Source organism: Lactuca sativa, chromosome 2, assembly GCF_002870075.4.
Source record: "Lactuca sativa cultivar Salinas chromosome 2, Lsat_Salinas_v11, whole genome shotgun sequence".
Taxonomy (NCBI): domain Eukaryota; kingdom Viridiplantae; phylum Streptophyta; class Magnoliopsida; order Asterales; family Asteraceae; genus Lactuca; species Lactuca sativa.
Window position 1 is genome coordinate 9,959,530 of NC_056624.2, and position 22,076 is coordinate 9,981,605.

The 22,076-nt window shown below is 35.2% G+C and overlaps 1 protein-coding gene across 1 annotated transcript; it reads left to right on the forward strand.

Moving 5' to 3' along the window:
• Positions 1–60: 60 nt before the first annotated feature.
• On the forward strand, positions 61–9,775 carry LOC111886140 (uncharacterized). Its single transcript, XM_023882366.3, has 8 exons — positions 61–100; positions 545–3,266; positions 3,379–3,906; positions 5,036–5,701; positions 6,893–7,975; positions 8,344–9,135; positions 9,254–9,319; positions 9,440–9,775. Exons 2-7 carry the CDS (start codon positions 573–575, stop codon positions 9,272–9,274), a joined length of 5,784 nt encoding a protein of 1,927 aa, XP_023738134.1. The 5' UTR covers positions 61–100; positions 545–572; the 3' UTR covers positions 9,275–9,319; positions 9,440–9,775.
• The last annotated feature ends 12,301 nt before the right edge of the window (positions 9,776–22,076 follow it).

Consider the following 22,076-nt stretch of genomic DNA (forward strand, 5'->3'; position numbering starts at 1 on the left):
TTATGCTTTTTTTCCCCACTTTTACTGTTCTTACTCTTTTATTTGAGAGTTGTACATTTTGTTTGAGACAAGAAGATATAGCAAACAAAGCAAAGTGCAGGTACGCTCTTTCATCGATCCGTAGTAATTTTCAAGCATTTTTTTGTACCATCCATGGTTTTTTGTCTATCTTTTTCAAACTGAACACCGATTATAATATCCACACTTCATATTTCATCACATATCGCATGAATTTGTGTTTGTGTAAAATAATGGATGAAAAGATAAAGCAAGTAAACCCAGATGAACAACACTGAACATCATTCTTGACAATAGCCTTAACTTCTATTACTATCATCATGTTTAAATTAATCAAAAAGTTTCTCTTCAAATTTATTTTAGATTTTAAGTTTTCTCTTTTTCAAGATTACGTCATAGGCCTATGGTTGAAATATAATGCAACTTAACCTTACCCGAAATGAATCTAAGATGCATGTATTTGTTCATTATATATGTACTTCCATCGAATTGCCCTTTTTAAATTGTCGGCTGCTGTACTATGTAGGTGTGATCAGAAGTAACAATTTTGAGCAATGGATGTTATTAATGCAATTATTAAACCAGTTGTTGACACTCTTATGGTTCCTGTTAAGAGACATCTGGGCTACATGATAAACTGTACAAAATATGTTAGGGATATGCATAACAAATTGAGCGAATTGAATTCTGCAAAAACTGGTGTTGAAGATCACATTAAACAGAACACAAGTAGCCTTCTTGAGGTTCCAGCCCAAGTCAGGGGTTGGTTGGAAGATGTAGGAAAAATCAATGCAAAAGTGGAAGACATACCTAGTGATGTCAGCAGTTGTTTCAGTCTCAAGCTTAGGCACAAGGTCGGAAGGAAAGCCTTCAAGATCATTGAGGAAGTTGAAAGTGTCACAAGAAAACACTCTCTAATCATCTGGACTGATCATCCGATTCCTCTTGGAAAAGTTGATTCCATGAAGGCATCCGTCTCTACGCCATCTACTTATCATGATGACTTCAAGTCAAGAGAGCAGATTTTCACAGAAGCACTGCAAGCACTCCACCCAAACCACAAATCCCACATGATAGCCTTATGTGGGATGGGTGGTGTTGGGAAAACCACAATGATGCAAAGGTTGAAGAAGATTGTGCAAGAAAAGAAAATGTTTGATTTTATTATTGAGGCAGTTATAGGGCACAAAACGGATCCCATTGCTATTCAGGAAGCAGTAGCAGATTACCTCAGTATAGAGCTCAAAGAAAAAACTAAATCAGCAAGAGCTGATATGCTTCGTAAAATGTTAGTTGCCAAGTCAGATGGTGGTAAAAATAAGTTCCTAGTAATACTTGACGATGTATGGCAGTTTGTTGATTTAGAAGATATTGGTTTAAGTCCTTTGCCAAATCAAGGTGTTAACTTCAAGGTCTTGCTAACATCACGGGATGTAGATGTTTGCACTATGATGGGAGTCGAAGCCAATTCAATTCTCAACATGAAAATCTTACTAGATGAAGAAGCACAAAGTTTGTTCATGGAGTTTGTACAAATTTCGAGTGATGTTGATCCCAAGCTTCATAAGATAGGAGAAGATATTGTAAGAAAGTGTTGTGGTTTGCCTATTGCCATCAAAACCATGGCCCTTACTCTTAGAAATAAAAGCAAGGATGCATGGAGTGATGCACTTTCTCGTTTAGAGCATCATGACTTTCACAATTTTGTGAATGAAGTTTTTGGAATTAGCTACGATTATCTTCAAGACCAGGAGACTAAATCTATCTTTTTGCTTTGTGGATTGTTTCCCGAAGACTACAATATTCCTCCTGAGGAGTTAATGAGGTATGGATGGGGATTAAATTTATTTAAAAAGGTGTATACTATAAGAGAAGCAAGAGCCAGACTCAACACCTGCATTGAGCGGCTTATCCATACCAATTTGTTGATGGAAGGAGATGTTGTTGGGTGTGTAAAGATGCATGATCTAGCACTTGCTTTTGTTATGGATATGTTTTCTAAAGTGCAGGATGCTTCAATTGTCAACCATGGTAGCATGTCAGGGTGGCCTGAAAATGATGTGAGTGGCTCTTGCCAAAGAATTTCATTAACATGCAAGGGTATGTCTGGGTTTCCTATAGACCTCAACTTTCCAAACCTCACAATTTTAAAACTTATGCATGGAGATAAGTTTCTCAAGTTTCCTCCAGACTTTTATGAACAAATGGAAAAGCTTCAAGTTGTATCGTTTCATGAAATGAAATATCCGTTTCTTCCCTCGTCTCCTCAATATTGCTCCACCAACCTTCGAGTTCTTCATCTCCATCAATGCTCATTGATGTTTGATTGCTCTTGTATTGGAAATCTGTTTAATCTGGAGGTATTGAGCTTTGCTAATTCTGGCATTGAATGGTTACCTTCCAGAATTGGAAATTTGAAGAAGCTAAGGCTACTGGATTTGACAGATTGTTTTGGTCTTCGTATAGATAAGGGTGTCTTAAAAAATTTGGTCAAACTTGAAGAGGTTTATATGAGAGTTGCTGTTCGAAGTAAAAAAGCCGGAAATAGAAACGCCATTAGCTTCACAGATGATAACTGCAATGAGATGGTGGAACTTTCAAAAAACCTTTTTGCATTAGAATTTGAGTTCTTTGAAATCAATGCTCAACCGAAGAATATGTCTTTTGAGAAACTTGAACGATTCAAGATCTCAATGGGAAGTGAGTTAAGAGTGGATCATTTGATATCGAGTACTCACTCGTTCGAAAACACGTTGAGGTTGGTCACCAAAAAAGGTGAACTATTGGAATCCAAAATGAATGAGTTGTTTCAAAAAACAGACGTGCTCTATTTAAGTGTAGGGGATATGAATGATCTTGAAGATATTGAGGTGAAGTCATTGCATCCTCCTCAATCCTCTTCGTTCTACAATTTAAGAGTCCTTGTCGTTTCGCGTTGCACGGAGTTGAGATATCTTTTCACAGTTAGCGTTGTAAAAGCTTTGTCAAAACTTGAGCATCTGAGAGTTTCCTACTGCAAGAACATGGAAGAACTCATACATACCGGGGGTAACGGAGAAGAGAAAATTACGTTCCCCAAGCTGAAGTTTTTATATTTGCATACACTATCGAAGCTATCGGGTTTGTGCCATAATGTGAACATAATTGAGATCCCACAACTCCTGGAGTTGGAACTATTCTATATTCCAAATATCACAAACATTTATCACAAGAATAATTCGGAAACATCTTGTTTACTGAACAAAGAGGTAAATTAATATGTGTTATATTAATTTAATTCAAACAATCTTTAAAGTTATGTAATTTTATTGTATAATGTATTGCATGGACAAGGGTATTAATGGATGCTTAATTTTGTAGGTTATGATTCCTAAGTTGGAGAAATTGTCTGTTCGTGGAATGGACAATTTGAAGGAGATATGGCCTTGTGAATATAGGATGAGTGGTGAAGTTAAAGTGAGAGAGATTAAAGTGGATTATTGTAATAATCTTGTGAATTTGTTTCCATGCAACCCCATGCCATTGATACATTATCTTGAAGAGCTTGAAGTCAAGAATTGTGGCTCCATTGAGATGTTATTCAACATCGACCTAGATTGTGTTGGTGGAGTTGGAGAAGATTGCGGCAGCAGCAACTTGAGAAGCATCGTTGTTTTTCAATTAAGGAATCTAAGTGAGGTTTGGAGGGTAAAAGGTGAAAATAACTCCCATCTCTTGGTTAGTGGCTTTCAAGCCGTTGAAAGCATTACAATTGGAAGTTGTGTGAGGTTTAGACATATATTCATGCCTACTACCACCAATTTTGATCTTGGGGCACTTATCAAGGTTTCCATTAGTGCTTGTGGAGAAACCCGGAGAAAGAATGAATCCACGGAGAGCGACAAGAAGGTATGGCTTTCAATTTCACTTTCTACTTCATTAAGGGTTGGCATCCTACTTTTTTACTAGTGTCACATAGACACTTCACCAAAATCGATATATATTAGATATTTATAAATATCCCCAATTCCATTTTACAATACACAAGTAATTATTATTGATTTTACTATAAAAGTAAGTAACTGTAATAAGTTTAACATTTAAAATGTCAATGTTTAAAAAAAACCCGGTTAACTGAAATAAGTTTTAACTAAAAAACGTGACGGTTAATTAATCAAGAACCATGTTGTTTTTGAAATGAGTACAAATTTAGAAAATGATTGAACCATAAGTAAAAAAAAAAATTAAGATTTTATAAGGAAATTGGTCAACCATAATCAATTACATTTTATAATATTTCTATTACAAACTAACTTCTGATAGGAAATTTAATGGTTTCCAGCCATGAGTGATGTCCTTTTTATAATTGTTATGATGCCTAAGTTGTAATTTACCTATCTTATTTTATTCTATTTTTTATGAAATGTCGGTTAAAAAAGTGGATATTATGTTGTATAAAAAATCCATTTTTGTCTCTTGTTTGAAAACATATCACATCTTAATTTGTTTTTGTTAGAACAACTAATTCATACAACCATCTAATCGTACTCTTAAATCCATATCTTTTGTCCACAATGAGACTTGAACCTTCAATCATTGGAGAGGTGCACTCTTTCAAAACATCTATTACTGCTAGGCCAAAGGCTTTTTGGTTGTCACATCTTAATTGATTTGTATTTTTCTTTAATCTCCGAATATGCTTGTTGCATGGAACCATCTTTCCATCCTTCATTATTTAAACACAATTATAATTTCCTTTTTAAATGTAATGATAAGAGGTTTTGAAAAAGACATCAAGGGTCTTTGGTTTTTTTTCCGTGATATTTTTCCCTTATGTCATAATTTTCTTACAATCAATTTTTAAATGGTTCCTTTATTTAAAGGGGAAAAAATCCTTATTAAATTTGTTAAATTTGTTTACTATTTCCGTTATTTCTACATATGCCTTCGATGTGCAATTAAATAATTTATGCAATTCGGCATTAGGTGATTCATGTTACTAATTAGATTTCTTCTTGGGATATCAAATTGTGCGCAGACTAATATTCTATCAAAGGAAGAGACGTCACAAGTCGATGATAGTATTTCTAAGATCTTTAGATTCTCATCGTGTCTTGCAAACTCTTTTCATAACCTCCGTATGCTTGAATTGCGGAGATATGAAGGAGTGGAGGTGGTGTTTGAGATAGAGAGTCCAACAAGTAGAGAATTGGTAACAACTCACCATAACCAACAACAGCCTATTATACTTCCCAACCTCCAGGAATTAGTTCTATGGGAAATGGACAACATGAGTCATGTGTGGAAGTGCAAGAATTGGAATAAATTCTTCACTCTTCCAAAACAACAATCAGAATCCCCATTCCACAACCTCACAACCATAAATATTTACAGATGCAAAACCATTAAGTACTTGTTTTCACCTCTCATGGGAAAACTTCTTTCCAACCTAAAGACAATCGATTTAGTAAAGTGTGATGGTATTGAAGAAGTTGTTTCAAATAGAGACGACGAGGATCAAGAATATACTACATCTGTATTTACCAACACAAGCACCACTGTGTTTCCATGTCTTAATTCTCTATCTCTTAATAGTCTTGATAGTCTCAAGTGTATCGGTGGTAGTGTTTGTGCCAATGGTGGGAATAATGAAATATCTTCCAATAATTCCACTACCACTACCGCCTTTGTTGATCAATTTAAGGTATGTTTTCTATATATGAACCAACTTATTTAATTTTCTTTTTGATATCATATTTATATTGCAATGCTAGAAACAAAATGAAGAGATCCCTTACATGAGAGTTTTTTACAGCCTATTTTTTACAGTCTGTATAATAGATAAAATTACTGATGTAGCCCTTGTGTAACAAAATTACAGAAATGGTCCCTGTGTAAGACAAAATTATAGAAATGGTCCATTGTAACAAAATTTAAAATATGGTATCTGTGTAATAATGAGGTTACAAAAATGGTCCATATGTAATAGCGATATCACATAAATGGTCCCTTTATACTAGCGACATTGTAGAAATGGTCCTTATGTAAGACAAAATTACAGTAATTGTCCCGGTATAATAGCGAAATTACATAAATATATCATTTGCGGTTTTTGCTTCTTTAATTATTATGTTTTATACCAACCTTTTATATTATTTTATTCAGTCGAAAATATAGTATTCATAAATCCCCTGTAAGGCACGGACAATCACCACTAATTCACTTGTAAAAGTATGATCAAGACATTTATCTACTAATAACTTTCTTTTTGTTTCTATCTAATTGACCTTCTAACCATCCTAGGTTGTGGCTATATGATGCATATCCTTTGTTCTTTCTGTAAACAAGCATTTTAAATACTTTTTCATGATAAATATTACATTTATTATGTTATTTTTTGGACTATTTTCCATTTATAGCTATCATTCCAACCAATTATATATTTAAGTCTTGCTAACTACCAAATGTCCCTTACCCTAGCCGTATCAGGTGTTAGAATTAGGTGTCCTTCCCCTAAGTGGTTTAGGGTTCAAATCTTGTGGTGGACAAAACTGTAGTTTAGAAATAGGATTTACAGGGTGTTTGTGTTAGACGTTATAAAAAAAACTAGAATTTCTTTAACCTCGTTGTGACAAACACATGCTTTCTCAACCTCGTTTATTTTGCATTCCAGATTTTAGATTGTAAAGTCGTATTTCATTTATTTTCTCTTTAATACTACTACATTAATAATAGAAAACCAAAAATACTTTTGTGACATGAAGAATACTCGTTAAGTACAAATGTTGAATTAAATATCTTTATATAAAAGTGGTGTATATGTATGTGGGTAACAAAGAACTGCGCTTTGTTAATTATATTGATTTAATTTTACATTATCTTTCATGTGTTGCAGTCTTCTCAAGTGGGTGATGTTTCTTGGGCCTTATGCCAATACTCTAGAGAAATAACAATACGGATGTGCTATAAATTGTCAAGTTTGATTCCATCCTATGCAGCAAGACAAATGCAAAAGCTTGAAAAGCTGACAATAGAAAATTGCGGTGGGATGAAGGAGCTATTTGAAACTCAAGGGATCAACAACAACAATATTGGTTATGAGGAAGGAAATTTTGATACACCAGCAATTCCACGACGGAATAATGGTAGCATGCTTCAACTTGTGAACCTAAAGGAGTTGAATATCAACAGTGCTAACCATTTGGAATATGTATTCCCATATTCGGCACTTGAAAGCCTTGGGAAACTTGAGGAATTGTGGATAAGGAATTGCTCAGCAATGAAAGTGATTGTGAAGGAAGATGATGGAGAGCAGCAAACAATAAGAACAAAGGGTGCATCTTCTAATGAGGTTGTGGTCTTTCCTCCTATAAAGTCCATTATACTATCTAATCTACCATGCCTCATGGGTTTCTTCTTGGGGATGAATGAGTTCACACATGGTTGGTCGACAGCCCCGCAGATCAAGTATATAGACACAATCTTAGGAAAACATAGTCTTGAATATGGTCTAATTAACATTCAATTCCCCAACCTAAAGATACTGATTATTAGAGATTGTGACCGTTTGGAACACATATTCACATTCTCTGCAGTTGCAAGCCTCAAGCAACTCGAAGAGTTAAGGGTATGGGATTGCAAGGCAATGAAAGTGATTGTGAAGAAGGAAGAAGAAGATGCATCATCATCATCATCTTCTTCTTCTTCTTCTTCTTCTTCTAAGAAGGTTGTGGTCTTTCCTCGTCTAAAGTCCATTACGCTGGGCAATCTACAAAACCTTGTGGGTTTCTTCTTGGGGATGAATGACTTCCAATTTCCATTATTGGATGATGTTGTAATCAAGAGATGTCCCCAAATGGTGGTGTTTACATCTGGTCAGTTGACAGCTCTGAAGCTCAAGCATGTACAAACAGGCGTAGGCACATACATTCTTGAATGTGGGCTTAACTTTCATGTGTCCACCACTGCGCATCATCAGGTATAATTATATATTTATTTATTACTATTTTTTTTACATCATCTAATTAAGAATCATGCCAACATTGATACTAGTTTTAGTCAAATTTAGGTTGGTCGAATGAAAGTTTTCCGTATTGATCGAAGAGCAGAAGGTCGATCCAAAACAAACCTTACATATCTAACTAATTAACTTACTGTGTGAGATCAAAAATAGTAACTGAACAGAAACAATTAGTAGGATTTAATCATCATCACTAATAATTATAATCTTTTCATTGATAGTCGTCATATTGATTAATTACTACTCTTTAATTAACTTGAGTTTCATTATAATTACAACACACGGCATTCCAATTATGCCTTACGTTTTCTTTATTCGCCTTGCAGAACCTATTCCAGAGTTCAAACATTACAAGCTCATCCCCTGCTACTACAAAAGGAGGAGTACCTTGGTCTTATCAAAATTTGATCAAATTACATGTGTCCAGTTATATGGAAACTCCTAAAAAGCTTTTTCCATGCAATGAGCTGCAGCAACTGCAAAATCTGGAAATGATTAGACTATGGCGCTGTAATTTGGTAGAGGAGGTATTTGAAGCACTCCAAGGGACAAATAGTGGTTCTGCTTCTGCATCACAAACTACTCTTGTCAAACTTCCAAACTTAACACAAGTGGAGTTAGAGGGGCTAATGAATCTGAGGTATATATGGAGAAGCAATCAGTGGACAGTATTTGAGCTTGCAAACCTAACAAGAGTTGAAATTAAAGAATGTGCAAGGTTAGAATATGTATTTACTATTCCCATGGTTGGTAGTCTATTGCAACTCCAAGACCTAACTGTAAGGAGCTGCCAGCGTATGGAGGAGGTGATCAGTAAGGATGCAAATGTAGTTGTAGAAGAAGCGCAGGAAGAATCTAATGGCAAGAGGAATGAGATTGTGTTACCTTGTCTAAGGTCCATAACACTTGGTTTGCTTCCATGTCTTAAGGGGTTTAGCTTGGGGAAGGAGGATTTTTCATTCCCATTATTGGATACTTTGAGATTCATTAAATGCCCAAAAATAACGATTTTCACCAATGGAAATTCAGCTACTCCACAGCTAAAAGAAATAGAAACAATTTATCACTCGTTTCATGCAGGGGAAGACATCAACTCCTTTATAAAGATCAGACAACAGGTAATAAACTAGATCTTTCTTTCTTTCATCATTTTTCAAGTACATTTGAAGAATTCATGCAAGTATTTTGTTATTGTCAAAAGCCGCAACCTATATTTACAAACTTTTATTTATGTAGTTTATACAGCACCCACTCTGATAAGCATAGACAAAGTCTCCGATTGATGACAAGTGAATATTAGAGGTAAATTCTATTTTCACGTCTCCTAATTGACAGTTAGTGGCCTTTTAATTCATGATTTTTGGAATGTACATATTCTTCATGACGATATGTAAATGTTCTAATACTCCCATTGACATTTAGGTTGAATGGTGATGATCATCTAAACCAAAGGACTATGTGTCGGTAGTATTCAAAAAAAGAATTGTTGATCATATGAAGAGGATACTAAAGAACAATGTGGTTGCTATGAAAATGTTCAAGAACGGGGAGAAAACCGTATGGATCAAATAACACGCTACTCCTTGATCTAAAATTGTTGGTCGAAGTGTTAGCCTAATAAACTTATTGGGCTTATTTTGTTATGGGATTTTAGCTAGGTTAACCTAGATTAGCTTTCTTATTTATAGTTGTATTTTCCCTTCTTTTATTCGTACTTTTACTCAATAATAGAACCCTAGCAATCTTTCTTCTCCACTATTTATTAGTTTGCATGGTATCGGTGCTCTATTCAATCCTTTTTTTTTCTGATGTTGAAGTCGACTTGTAGCAAGCACGCTGACTTTGTGCGCATTGTTGAAGACTATTGTATCAGAGCTCTATTCAAAAATTTCGGCTACTTTGGGTATGATTTTTTGGATCATTTTTGTATTCCGTTTGGTATGATTTGTTTAATTTCAAGGATTTTGATTGTTGTTTTGTTCATCTGTTGCTGCTACCATTTGTTTCGATTTACCCCAAACAATATACTATAGGGATGACATACGTTAAAAATGGAAATTAGGGACCAAACACGCAAATTACCCCAAAAGTAAGGACCATTCATGTAATTTACTCAAAAGAAAATGTTTGATTTTATTGTGGAGGTAGTAGCATACTACCTCGGTTAGAGCTCAAAGAAAAAACTAAATCAACAATAGCTTATAAGCTTTGTAAAATGTTACTTGCCAAGTCACATGGTAGTAAAAATAAGTTCCTAGTAATAATTAACAATGTATCGCAGTTTGTTGATATGAATAATATCGGTATAAGTCCTTTGCCAAATTAGGGTGTTTACTTCAAGGTCTTGTTAACATCACGGGATAGAGATGTTTACACTATGATGGGAGTCGACTCTGAACATGAAAATCTTACTTGATACAACAGCACAAGTTTTTCCGCCGGTTTGTAGGAATTTCTAACAATGTTGATCACATACTCCAAAAGAACAGAGAAGATATTGTACGAAATGTTGCATTCTATCTATTGCCATAAAAAATGTAGTCCTTACGTTTAGATATAAAAGCAACGTACATGGATGTAACGTCTTTTTCCTAGATAATCTTAACTTGAAGGTTCGGGCGGTAATTGATCTAGTAAAGGTTCTTGGGCTTGATATTAAGGCTTTCGGCTTAGAGTGATATTAGGCTTAAGTCAGATTTTGGGTTTGCTGCCCAAGCGTACCATGACGTGGTAGGCTCATGACCACGGCGTGGTACGTTGTGTAATGAAGAATGAGTTTTAATTGGTCACCACAATGTGGCAAGAGGATGGCCACGACGCGGTGAACGTTGTGGCCCAAGCCCATGAAATTTAAGGTTTCTTACATATTTAAAGGCTTAAACTCATGAAGTAGGTCATCCTCTTCAGCCTCCAACCATCTAACACGAAACCCTAGCCTCCATGCATGATTGACAGCTTGTTCTTTGGAATTTGGTGAAGCTTGAGAAATGAGGAACACCATTTTGGTGCAAGGAAGCAAGAAGCTAGCTTGGATCCATTATCTTCTTCACATTTCTGAATTATTTAAGGTATAAAGTTCATACCTTGACCTTTGTTCTTCTAGATGCAAGTTTGAGCTAATTTTGGATGATTATGGATGCTCTTGGAGATTGAGGAACTCCAGAGCTTGTTATGGCACTCTAATGATCATTATGAAAGATCTATGTCCAAGAGTAATTATAAAATGATATTTCTAGATAATATATAATCCTAAAGGGTCACACTAATAATAACTTGATATTATTGATTATTTATTAGAAATTGATTTTAATAAATATTCAATAAACTCTTATAATTAACTGGAAATTATTTATTTCATTGAAATATTAATTTTCAATGGCAAGTAACATAATATATCATATAGTATGATTTATTAAGTTATTTACATTATTTTGGAGTAGAAAGACTTTTGCTTTTAACCCAAAGCCAAAGTTTATATTTTATAAAAGAAGTTTACAAAATTTGTAAACTTTTATCTTCTTTTATATATGTATAAGAACGAATAAAAGAAGCATGGCCTTTTTATTATTTAAATCTAAAGAAATCATGGCTTAGAGGTATGGGAACATTAGGGACATGGTAGGTATTAAAGTGCTAAGACCTTAAGGGTATTACCTTTGCTTTAAGACTACACATGGGGCTTTCACTCTTGGCTAGTTTTTGAAGCCAAAAACCGTAAATCCTCCCTTCCCATGCATTCTCTCTAGTTTTGGTTCATTACTTGGAAGAATACTTGCACTTTTACTCTCTTGAATTTCATAATTTGGTTATGAAGTTTAATCTTAAGAGTATAAGAGTTTATGGACTAGCATCTACATTAAGTTGAAGTTTTGTTGGTGTTCGCAAAGGTAAGAGTTCTACTCTACACTCTTCATCAACTTCCTAACCTCCTCTTGAAGATTCAAAGACTACGAAGTTGTTATGTTTTTCTTCTTCTTTGGTTGTTATTTTATTTCCAAACTTTGCAAGATGATCCTTGGTAGGTTATAAACTTGTTTTATGATTTCGAAAATTAAGTCTTCCGTTTGCCATATTTACTCTAGTTTTGACAAACTATTTTTGAATAAAGCCCAACAATTGGTATCATAGCCACTTTGCAAGTTTGGTTAGGTTTTATGATTTTTGGAAATCTTAGGTTTTAGAAAATTTGGATAACTTGTTTTTGTTAGAAAATAAGTGCATACATATTTTCTAGACAACTTTATAATCATTATTTTATTTCACAAAAAATTTCATGCATATTTTGACATTTAAAGTTATCTTCGATAAATAAAGGTTGTTTTATGTTTATATGTTATTTTGAGTGTATAAACAAGCCATGGACCATTTATGTTGTTGTTTGTGTGATTTGCTAAAAATAGTTGCAATATTCTTTTATTCATAAAGTATGTAATAAAAATAACTAGTTTTTTCATCTTTGTTATTTAATGTAATAGATTGTTTTTTAGACTAGATTTATTTTATATAAAATGTAACAAGATAAAGAGGATGGCCCTTTTCAAACATCCAGAGGAGGCCCACGGTTTTGTAACACTTTTTAAAAAACTTTATAACTTTTATAAAAGTTTAATAAAATTGCAACAAAGTAGATTATCAATGCAAGTGAGAGCTTGAAGTCAGCATGAAGAACACTTGAAAATTTTGGTCCATTTAGTCCCTTAGGAAGGACTTGAAACTTTTATGATGCCTCATAAAAGTGTCACTAGATCTTTGCTTGTTTTGCACTATTATGCATGTTTGTGTTGTTTATTGTATTTAAATATTTTGTGTGGTTGATAAAATAGTTTTTCACAAATTCAAACTATTTTTTAGACAAATAAACATCATATGGAGTTTATATTTAAAAATTTAAAATGTGAACATAAGATGTAACTAGTTATTGTTTTAACATAAAAACATTAATAATAGAAAATTTTGAAATACTCGATTGTAAGTATTAAAATGGTGATTTTTGTAACTTATAAACTCAAACTTAATACCGGTTATATATATATATATATATATATATATATATATATATATATATATATATATATATATATATATATATATATATATATATAACAAAAGGAAGTTTTATTAAAGATATAAAATGTTCAAAAGCACTCAAACTCAAACTTAATACCGGTTATTAAATTTAAAATTGAACCGTGTCAAATTATATAAAAACTAACTTTTTATATAGAACCTTTAAAAGTAATTTTCTTTTTTTTTTTTTTTGAAAATTGGTACCATGACTTTTTATATGCATGTAATAACCATGATATCATACGTTTGTTTTAAAACTAGAATTTTAAAACATAAAAATGTTCCTTAAAACCTCAAATCTGTGCAAGCAATTTTGAAAACCTCGCACATCTCTTGATACGTTAGTGGGAAAAAGGATACTTAACCGCATAGTGTTATCTTTTGACGGACGGGGTGTATTCGCGATTTCTATAACCAAGTTATAGTCCGATTACACAAGTTGTTCAACTTGGATGGTTTGATCAGAAATCTTTTATCATAAAGGATACCTACACAAAAGAATTCTGAGGCATAGATGGGATCAAACATCTCTATTAAACTTTGTTATTCGTGATCCTATAAAAATAAAAATTGTATAGTAGAATATAATTGATAATTGATATATGCCTAGTTGGATTCAAATGAATGGGATAAAGGATACCTAACTATTTATTTGTTTTGCAACTTGGATCCTAGATTTTGATAATTAATGTTTTTTTGGAAACTAAAAGGGTACTAATTATAGAAAATTCCTTTAAAAACAAACCTCGCTCTGATATCACTGATGGGTTTTAGGCATAACAAAACAAACTTAAAACTCTTAAGTGTGCATGCAACCTAAAACAAGATATATGTTTTCACTATTGAACCTATAACTAAGAACATCAAAATAAGAAGCCTAGAAACCCTAGGTAATTTTCGAAATTACTAATGAGAAGGTTTAGGGTTACATACCTTTTAGTTGTTATTGTAAACATCCAGAATTCTCCTTTGTTGATCTTTTGGAAGTAAGCACCACAAGTGTCATGCCGTTAATGGAATCACACCCAAACCAGAAAGAGGAAGATTATAGAGAGAGTAGAGGGGAGAGCAAAATTCTGGCTATCTCTCTAAGAGTATGAGTGGCCGAAATACGATGGGCTAGGGTCCTTTTTATAGTGATATAAGGAAGACATGGATAACCATAATCTGAATGTAATAATAAAATTTCAAATTGGTAATTATCCAGCTCCATATTTATCCACATGGGATACTCAAGAAACCCTAGATTATCCCCTTGAAACCGTCCACCCCCTTGGTAGAAGATTTTGGAGACTTTTTTCAACTTTTAAGCAGTTGCATTTTAGACCCTACACTTTTAATGACTTCCATTAATCCCAAAATTAATTCTAAATAATTTCTGATTAATTATTAATTAAATATTACTGTGCTACTATCATTTCAAGTTTATACTAATTATAGTTATGGGCTTAGACACCTAATCCAATAGAACAAATGTAACAAACCTTAGTTACGGTGAACTCTGATGGTGTTGGATGTTTATCTCTCTCTCTCTCTCTCTCTCTACCTACCTACCTACCTACCTACCTTAATCGCGCTTAAAAACCTAATTCCCATACATAATGATGCTTCTAGTTTTTTTGGGAATTTATTTAGGTGCTCCTATTTGCGGTTTCTGGTGGTGTCATGGTGGAGAAGAAGGCTAGGGGATTTCCTCCAATGATCTATGTAACATTCGATTCTAGGTATGTTCTTGATTGGTCATTTTGTAACGCACGTGATTCTAGGCTAAGCATAATCTGACTTTGTATGAGGAAGTTATGATTTTTATAAGATTTAGATAGTATTGCACAACCCGAAATTTGAATTTTAGATCGACCGATTTTTAGCCAATGCAACCTAAACGAGAATCGAAGATCTCGTTAACAGGAACTCAACGATATAAAGACAGACGAAAACAGACATCGAATGACAAAGTTATGAATTTTTAACGGACTTTACATGTCCAGTCCTGTTAAAATATAACTTTAAAAATAAAGTCAAAATTAGTCGACTGAGTCCAAATGACAGTGGTAGAGTACGTTGTCACCTACGCGTAGATATAAAGAACGTTGAAAACGGAGCTCGTATGCGAAAATTACGGAATTTAGAAGTTGGGAATAGGCTGTTGCGAAGAGGGTGACATGGCAAAACCTTGGCCCTTGCTTGTCCTCCACGATCTCCCATGTGAAGCCAACAGCTTCCCCCTCGTACGCTCAGCATAGCCTCGTACGCACAGCGTACCCTGAGGAGTACACCCAACATAGTCTGAGGCCAACGACTATAAATAGATGCAAGGGAAGCCTCAATTCTTAATACCTTGACCCTTATTTCTCTCAACACTCCAAAACTATCCCTCCTCTTCCTAGTACTTCCTAAGTGCTAGAGGCGAGTGCCGGAGCGCTAGAAGGCTCCGAGAAGAACAGATTTCGGCTCGGAAGTTCTGCCCCCGCAGAGCCCGGTTCCTAGCCAAACCCCCTAATAAGTGAGTTATGCGTACCTTACTTTAAGTATAGCTTATGTTTAAGTTTACTAGCGTTATTATGAACTTATAAGCAATATATATATATATATATATATATATATATATATATATATATATATATATATATAGAGAGAGAGAGAGAGAGAGAGAGAGATTATAAAATATAATATACAAAGTGTTATTATAATATTTTTTAACTACTCGCGGTACGCAGAATCTGGTTTGAAGGGCCGCATAAGGTTGTTGGATTTCAGAAGTGCTATAATGACAAAATGGTCCTACCTTCCGGTGTTTCATGTATGACCCCTTTCTATACATAGTGGTTGAAAAGTATTGTTTAACACTTATAAAACAATATCGCTCGTAAATAGTCACAATAAATATTAGACTAAAATCTAACAGTAATGATACTAGGTTTCGTCGAAGGAAAATAGAATTGTTAGAAGCGAAGTGCTGCCTGAGTTTGGAATCATCACTTTAACAAGTAAGTGTATAGTTACTTTCGTCGAAGGAAAATAGAAGAGGGTGACATGGCAAAACCTTGGCCCTTGCTTGTCCTCCACGATCTCCCATGTGAAGCCAACAGCTGCCCCCTCGTACGCTCAGCATAGCCTCGTACGCACAGCGTACCCTGAGGAGTACACCCAACGTAGTCTGAGGCCAACGGCTATAAATAGATGCGAGGGAAGCCTCAATTCTTAATACCTTGACCCTTATTTCTCTCAACACTCCAAAACTATCCCTCCTCTTCCTTAGTACTTCCTAAGTGCTAGAGGCGAGTGCCGGAGCGCTAGAAGGCTCCGAGAAGAACAGATTTCGGCTCGGAAGTTCTGCCCCCGCAGAGCCCGGTTCCTAGCTAAACCCCCTAATAAGTGAGTTATGCGTACCTTACTTTAAGTATAGCTTATGTTTAAGTTTACTAACGTTATTATGAACGTATAAGCAATATATATATATATATATATATATATATATATATATATATATATATATATATATATATATATATAGAGAGAGAGAGAGAGAGAGATATTATAAAATATAATATACAAAGTGTTATTATAATATTTTTTAACTACTCGCGGTACGGAGAATCTGGTTTGAAGGGCCGCATAAGGTTGTTGGATTTCAGAATTGCTATAATGACAAAATGGTCCTGCCCTCTGGTGTTTCATGTATGGCCCCTTTCTATACATAGTGGTTGAAAAGTATTATTTAACACTTATAAAACAATATCACTCGTAAATAGTCACAATAAATATTAGACTAAAATCTAACAGTAATGATACTAGGTTTCGTCGAAGGAAAATAGAATTGTTAGAAGCGAAGTGCTGCCTGAGTTTGGAATCATCACTTTAACAAGTAAGTGTATAGTTACTTTCATCTTACACACAGATATGAAGTATTTAATATAAATTACGTGTTATGTGTGCATATTATCTGTGTACTTGATATTTATGTTGGATGAAGAAAATATACATGTTTTACTTTATTTAAATTTTATATGTATTTTATACCTATGATTATGATGGGTAAAAATGGGTAGATGAAATTGATGATGAAAGAGGAAATAAAAATGATGAGAGGTCTCGATGTTTAAGATGATCCAGTCATCTAGCGGAGTATAGATGACGACCACGGACTATTCTAGATAGTCTAGTGGAACGTTATCAGGCTTGCAACATGTAGGTGTTTTTGAACTAAATGTTCACCAGATGCACTCCATCCCCCTCATGGTTGCCTTATTTGACAAGTATTGTTGAGGAATCCCCTAAGCAGTGTTGTCATCCCGATGAAAATCCTTAAGCTATGTCCCTTACGTTAGATGCTTTAGGGACAGAAAGTGAAGATAACGGGAATGGGTAATCGGGCTGTTTGATTTGATGAAATTAATAAACTTAATTATTGTGGGTTGAAAAACCTATGTGCTCACCACGCTCGCAAGCCTGACCCACCAGTTTCTGGTATACAGGTAGTGGCAAGAGAACACAGGAGTGATGATCTGATGAGAGATCAATGGGTTATAGGCCACTAGAATAAATAGATGTTGTAAGGCCTATGTTGTTTCTATTTATGTTTTTTATCTGTATTGACAATGACATCCCGAGGTTTTTAATATAATGAAAATACATTTCTTCGAAAATTCTTTGATAAATTCTTTATCATATTTTTTGGGAACAAGTTCCACAACATATTTCTTCAAAAGTATAATCTGATTTTCAAATAAAGCATAAACAAATAGGTATTTTTTGGCCGTGAAAATGGGGATGTCGCAGTTGGTATAAGAGCATTAGTTTAAGAGAACTAGGAATTTTTAGGATTTCTAGACTTACACTTAGAATGCTAAGTGATGATTATGAGATGAATGTCTACTATATTTTAGACACGGGCACTAGCTTATTTTAGGAAAGATGCCTAAATTGCTATAATGTGATAAATGATTTATGTTATAGCTACAAAGATGCTTTATATGCTATTATTTGATCGGATTTATGGTCTATTTCCGACCTGATCCAGAAATGTGTTCAGAATTCTAAACGTATAATTACAGTATTAGAACTAGCATGTAACTTTTTGGAGTGACAAGGAGGATTTAAACGTCTATCGTAAATAAAGATCTAAATTCACTTACTTTGGTGTATAGATCAACATGGCGAGAACCCGAAGTGGACTCGGAAATGCTAATGGAAATGCTAATCAGCGGCCTGTGATTGAGCGTGCACCGGAAGTAGCAGTTGCACCTGAGCCAATCACAATTGCAGGAGTCCAAGCAATGATTAGGCATATGATGGCCGAACAAAGTGAGGAGATGAGACAGATGTTGCATGATAGGGATGAACCTACTTTGACCATCATACAACCTGAACTATCAGGCAAAGGAAACTATAGTCAGAATGTCAGTCAAGTTGAGCCACGAGTTGGTAGAAGAAACCAACCCAATCGAGGAAATGATGGACATGGGTGCAAGTAAAAGGATTTAATGGCATCCAAACCACAAAGTCTTTCTGGAAGCCAAACATCAGTGGAATTCATGGATTGGATCTCCGAGATGGAGATGATGTTTTAAAGTTATGACTGTAGCAGCAAACAGAAGATTGCCCTCGCGATTACACTGTTAAAGTCAGGAGTACTGAGCTGGTGGAAGCTACTAGCTGATACCATGCCCAAGGGAGAAGCTAGCAAGATGTATTGGGAAGACTTTTTGGTGCAACTAATGATGCAATACTATGCTAAGCAGGATCTGCTGGAGATCAACAATGAATTTCAGAACCTGAAGAAGGGAAGAATGAGTGTCACCGAGTATGCTGCAAGTTTTACGAAGAAGGTGAAGCTTGTTCTATACCTAGTTTTGACTGAACTCTCCAAGGTCGACAAGTTTGTTAAAGGATTTCAAGTGTACTTTGTTCTGATGGTCAAGCAAGCAACCACTTTGAAATCCACCATCTGGGCAGCTAAGAATGTTGGGACCCAGATAAGAGAAAAGGGTCTGGAGAGAGCTGAGGTTGGCGAGAAAAGGATGTTTGGCAGATCTTCAAGGTCCAACAAGAAAAGAAAATTCTCAAAGTCTGGTTCCAAAAAGTTTAAAGGAGGAGGAGGTGAGGCAAGATGGTGCGAGAAGTGCAAGAAGAAGCACTCTAGAAAATGTAGCGAGGAGGTGACTTGTTACAAGTGTGGGAAGAATGGGCATTATGCCAATGATATCACATCCAACAAGAGGGTGTGTTATGGGTGCAATGAAGAAGGGCATATTGCTAAGGATTACCCGAAGACGAAAGAGGCAGCAAGGCCTAATGTTCCCCCGATGCCAAAGGAAAGAACATTCCAGATGACCCTGGAAACGGCAAAGGATGAAGCTGATGTTGCTTTACATACCTTTCTTGTAAATGGATTGCCCACCAATATATTGTTTGATTCGGGAGAGAATTACTCCTTTATATCGCATAAGTTTGGTGAAAGACTAGCATTGCCTGTACATAAACTTAATAGTGCTCCAGTGGTAGAAGTTGCCAGTGGCAAATTCATAATTGTTAGCGATTTTATTAAAAACATTGTTATCGACTTGAATGGGAATAAATTCCACGAGGAGTTATTTCCCATTAAGTTGAATTGTTTCAACATCATACTGGGAATGGATTGGTTTAGTGCGAATAATGCTGAGATATTATGCAGAAAGAAGATGGCGAGAGTAAACCCACTTGGAAGAGAGTTATTTATGGTGTACGGGGACAAACTTAGAGTGATTTATGGAATCATTTCCCTGATGAAAGCCATAAAATGTTTTTCTAAAGGATGCACATCATACTTGGCATTTGTAATCGATGCAAAGAAGGAGAAGAAGGAGATACACAGAATACCAGTGGTATGTGACTATCCATAAGTCTTTCCCGAATATCTTCATGGATTGCCCCCTGATAGACAAGTAGAGTTTCGAATAGACTTGTTGCCAGGATCAACACCAATAGCAAAAGCACCATACCGGTTATCACCGACATATATGTAGAAGCTTATGATGCAACTTCAGGAGTTGTTGGACAATGGGTTCATTAGACCTAGTTCGTCACCCTGGGAAGCTTCGATGTTATTTGTGAAGAAAAATGATAGAAGCATGAGGGTGTACATAGACTATATAGATTTGAACAAGGCAACGGTAAAGAACAAGTACCAATTGCCAAGGATTGATGACTTGTTCGATCAAATGCAAGGTTCGATCTATTTCTCAAAGATCGATCTATGGTCTATATATCATCAGATGAAGGTGAGAGAACAGGATATTGAGAAGACCACATTCAGAATGAGATACAGACACTATGAGTTCTTGGTTATGTCATTTGGACTAACCAATGCTCCAACAACATTTATGGATTTGATGAACATGGTTTGCAAACCACTCCTCGATAAATCCATGATAATGTTCATAGATGACATTCTGATTTACTCAAAAAGCCAGAAGGAGCATGGCAAGCACCTGCGAGAAGTATTAGAAGTTCTGAAGAAAGAAAAGCTATATGTAAAGTTCTCTAAATGTGATTTTTGGATTCAAGAAGTCCAATTCTTGGGTCATGTGGTTTACCAGGATGGAATAATGGTTGACCCAGGAAAGATTGAAGTTGTGATGAAATGGGAACGACCAAAAAGTCCCACTGAGATTCAAAGCTTTCTGGGATTAGCTGGATATTATCAAAGATTTATCCAAGGCTTTTCTTCAATAACTACTCCATTGACAGCTTTGACCCATAAAATAGCTACCTATACATGGAGTGATAAACATGAATAAGCATTCGAGAAATTAAAGAAGAAGTTGTGCGAAGCACCAATTCTTTCTTTACCTAACGGAGTTGAAGACTTCGTAGTCTATAGTGATGCATATAGAGTTGGGTTAGGTTGTGTTCTGACCCAAAGAGATAAAGTGATAGCATATGCATCTTGACAATTGAAAGATCACGAGAAGAACTACCCCACTTATGATCTGGAGTTGGCAGTGGTAGTATTTGTATTAAAGATATGGTGGCATTATCTTTATGACAAAAAGTGCAAACTCTTCACTGATCATAAAAGTCTCCAGTATCTCTTTGATCAAAAAAGAATTGAATATGAGGCAACGATGCTGGCTAGAGTTTCTCAAGGATTACGACTATGAGATACTTTACCACCCTGGTAAAGAAAATGTCGTAGTTGATGCTCTAAGTTGAAAAGTAAACTTGGAAAGAAAAAGGGGCCAAGAGCGTTAAGAATTGAAGTTGTCTCAACGATTGTGGAAAGTATCAAGAAAGCTCAAGAAGAAGCTTTAGAGAAAAATAACTGAAAGGAAGAACGTTTAGGCAAAACATTGGTATTCAGTACAAATAGTCAAGGATTAAAGGTATTCCAAGATAGGATTCAGATGCCTACGATGGAAAGAATAAGAGATCTTCTAATGGAAGAAGCTCACAATACCATGTACTCGATTCATCTCGGCAGCACTAAGATGCATAGGGAACTGAAACCTTACTACTAGTGGCTAACGATGAAGCTCGATGTTGTGAAGTATGTGGTTGAGTGTGTAACATGTGAGAGAGTTAAAGAACAACATTAGAAACCATATGGGAGTTTAGAACCTTTACCTATACCCATGGGTAAATGGGAAGACATCACCATGGATTTTGTGACTAAACTGCCCAGGACGAAGAACGTTCATGACATGATTTGGGTAGTCGTGGATCGATTCACAAAGAGTGCATAATTCATAGCAACCAATGAGAGGTGGTCTATGGATAAGCTTGAAAATGCTTACGTGAAGGAGGTAGTAAGACTTCATGGTGTACCTTTAATGACTGTATCAGATCATGATAGTCATTTCACATCAAGGTTTTGCAGGAGTCTACAAGAGGAAATGGGTATGAAGTTGTGTTTAAGTACAGCCTACCATCCGCAAACTGATGGTCAAAGTGAAAGAACACTTCAAACACTGGAAGATATGTTAAGAGCATGTACCCTAGAATTCCAAGGTAA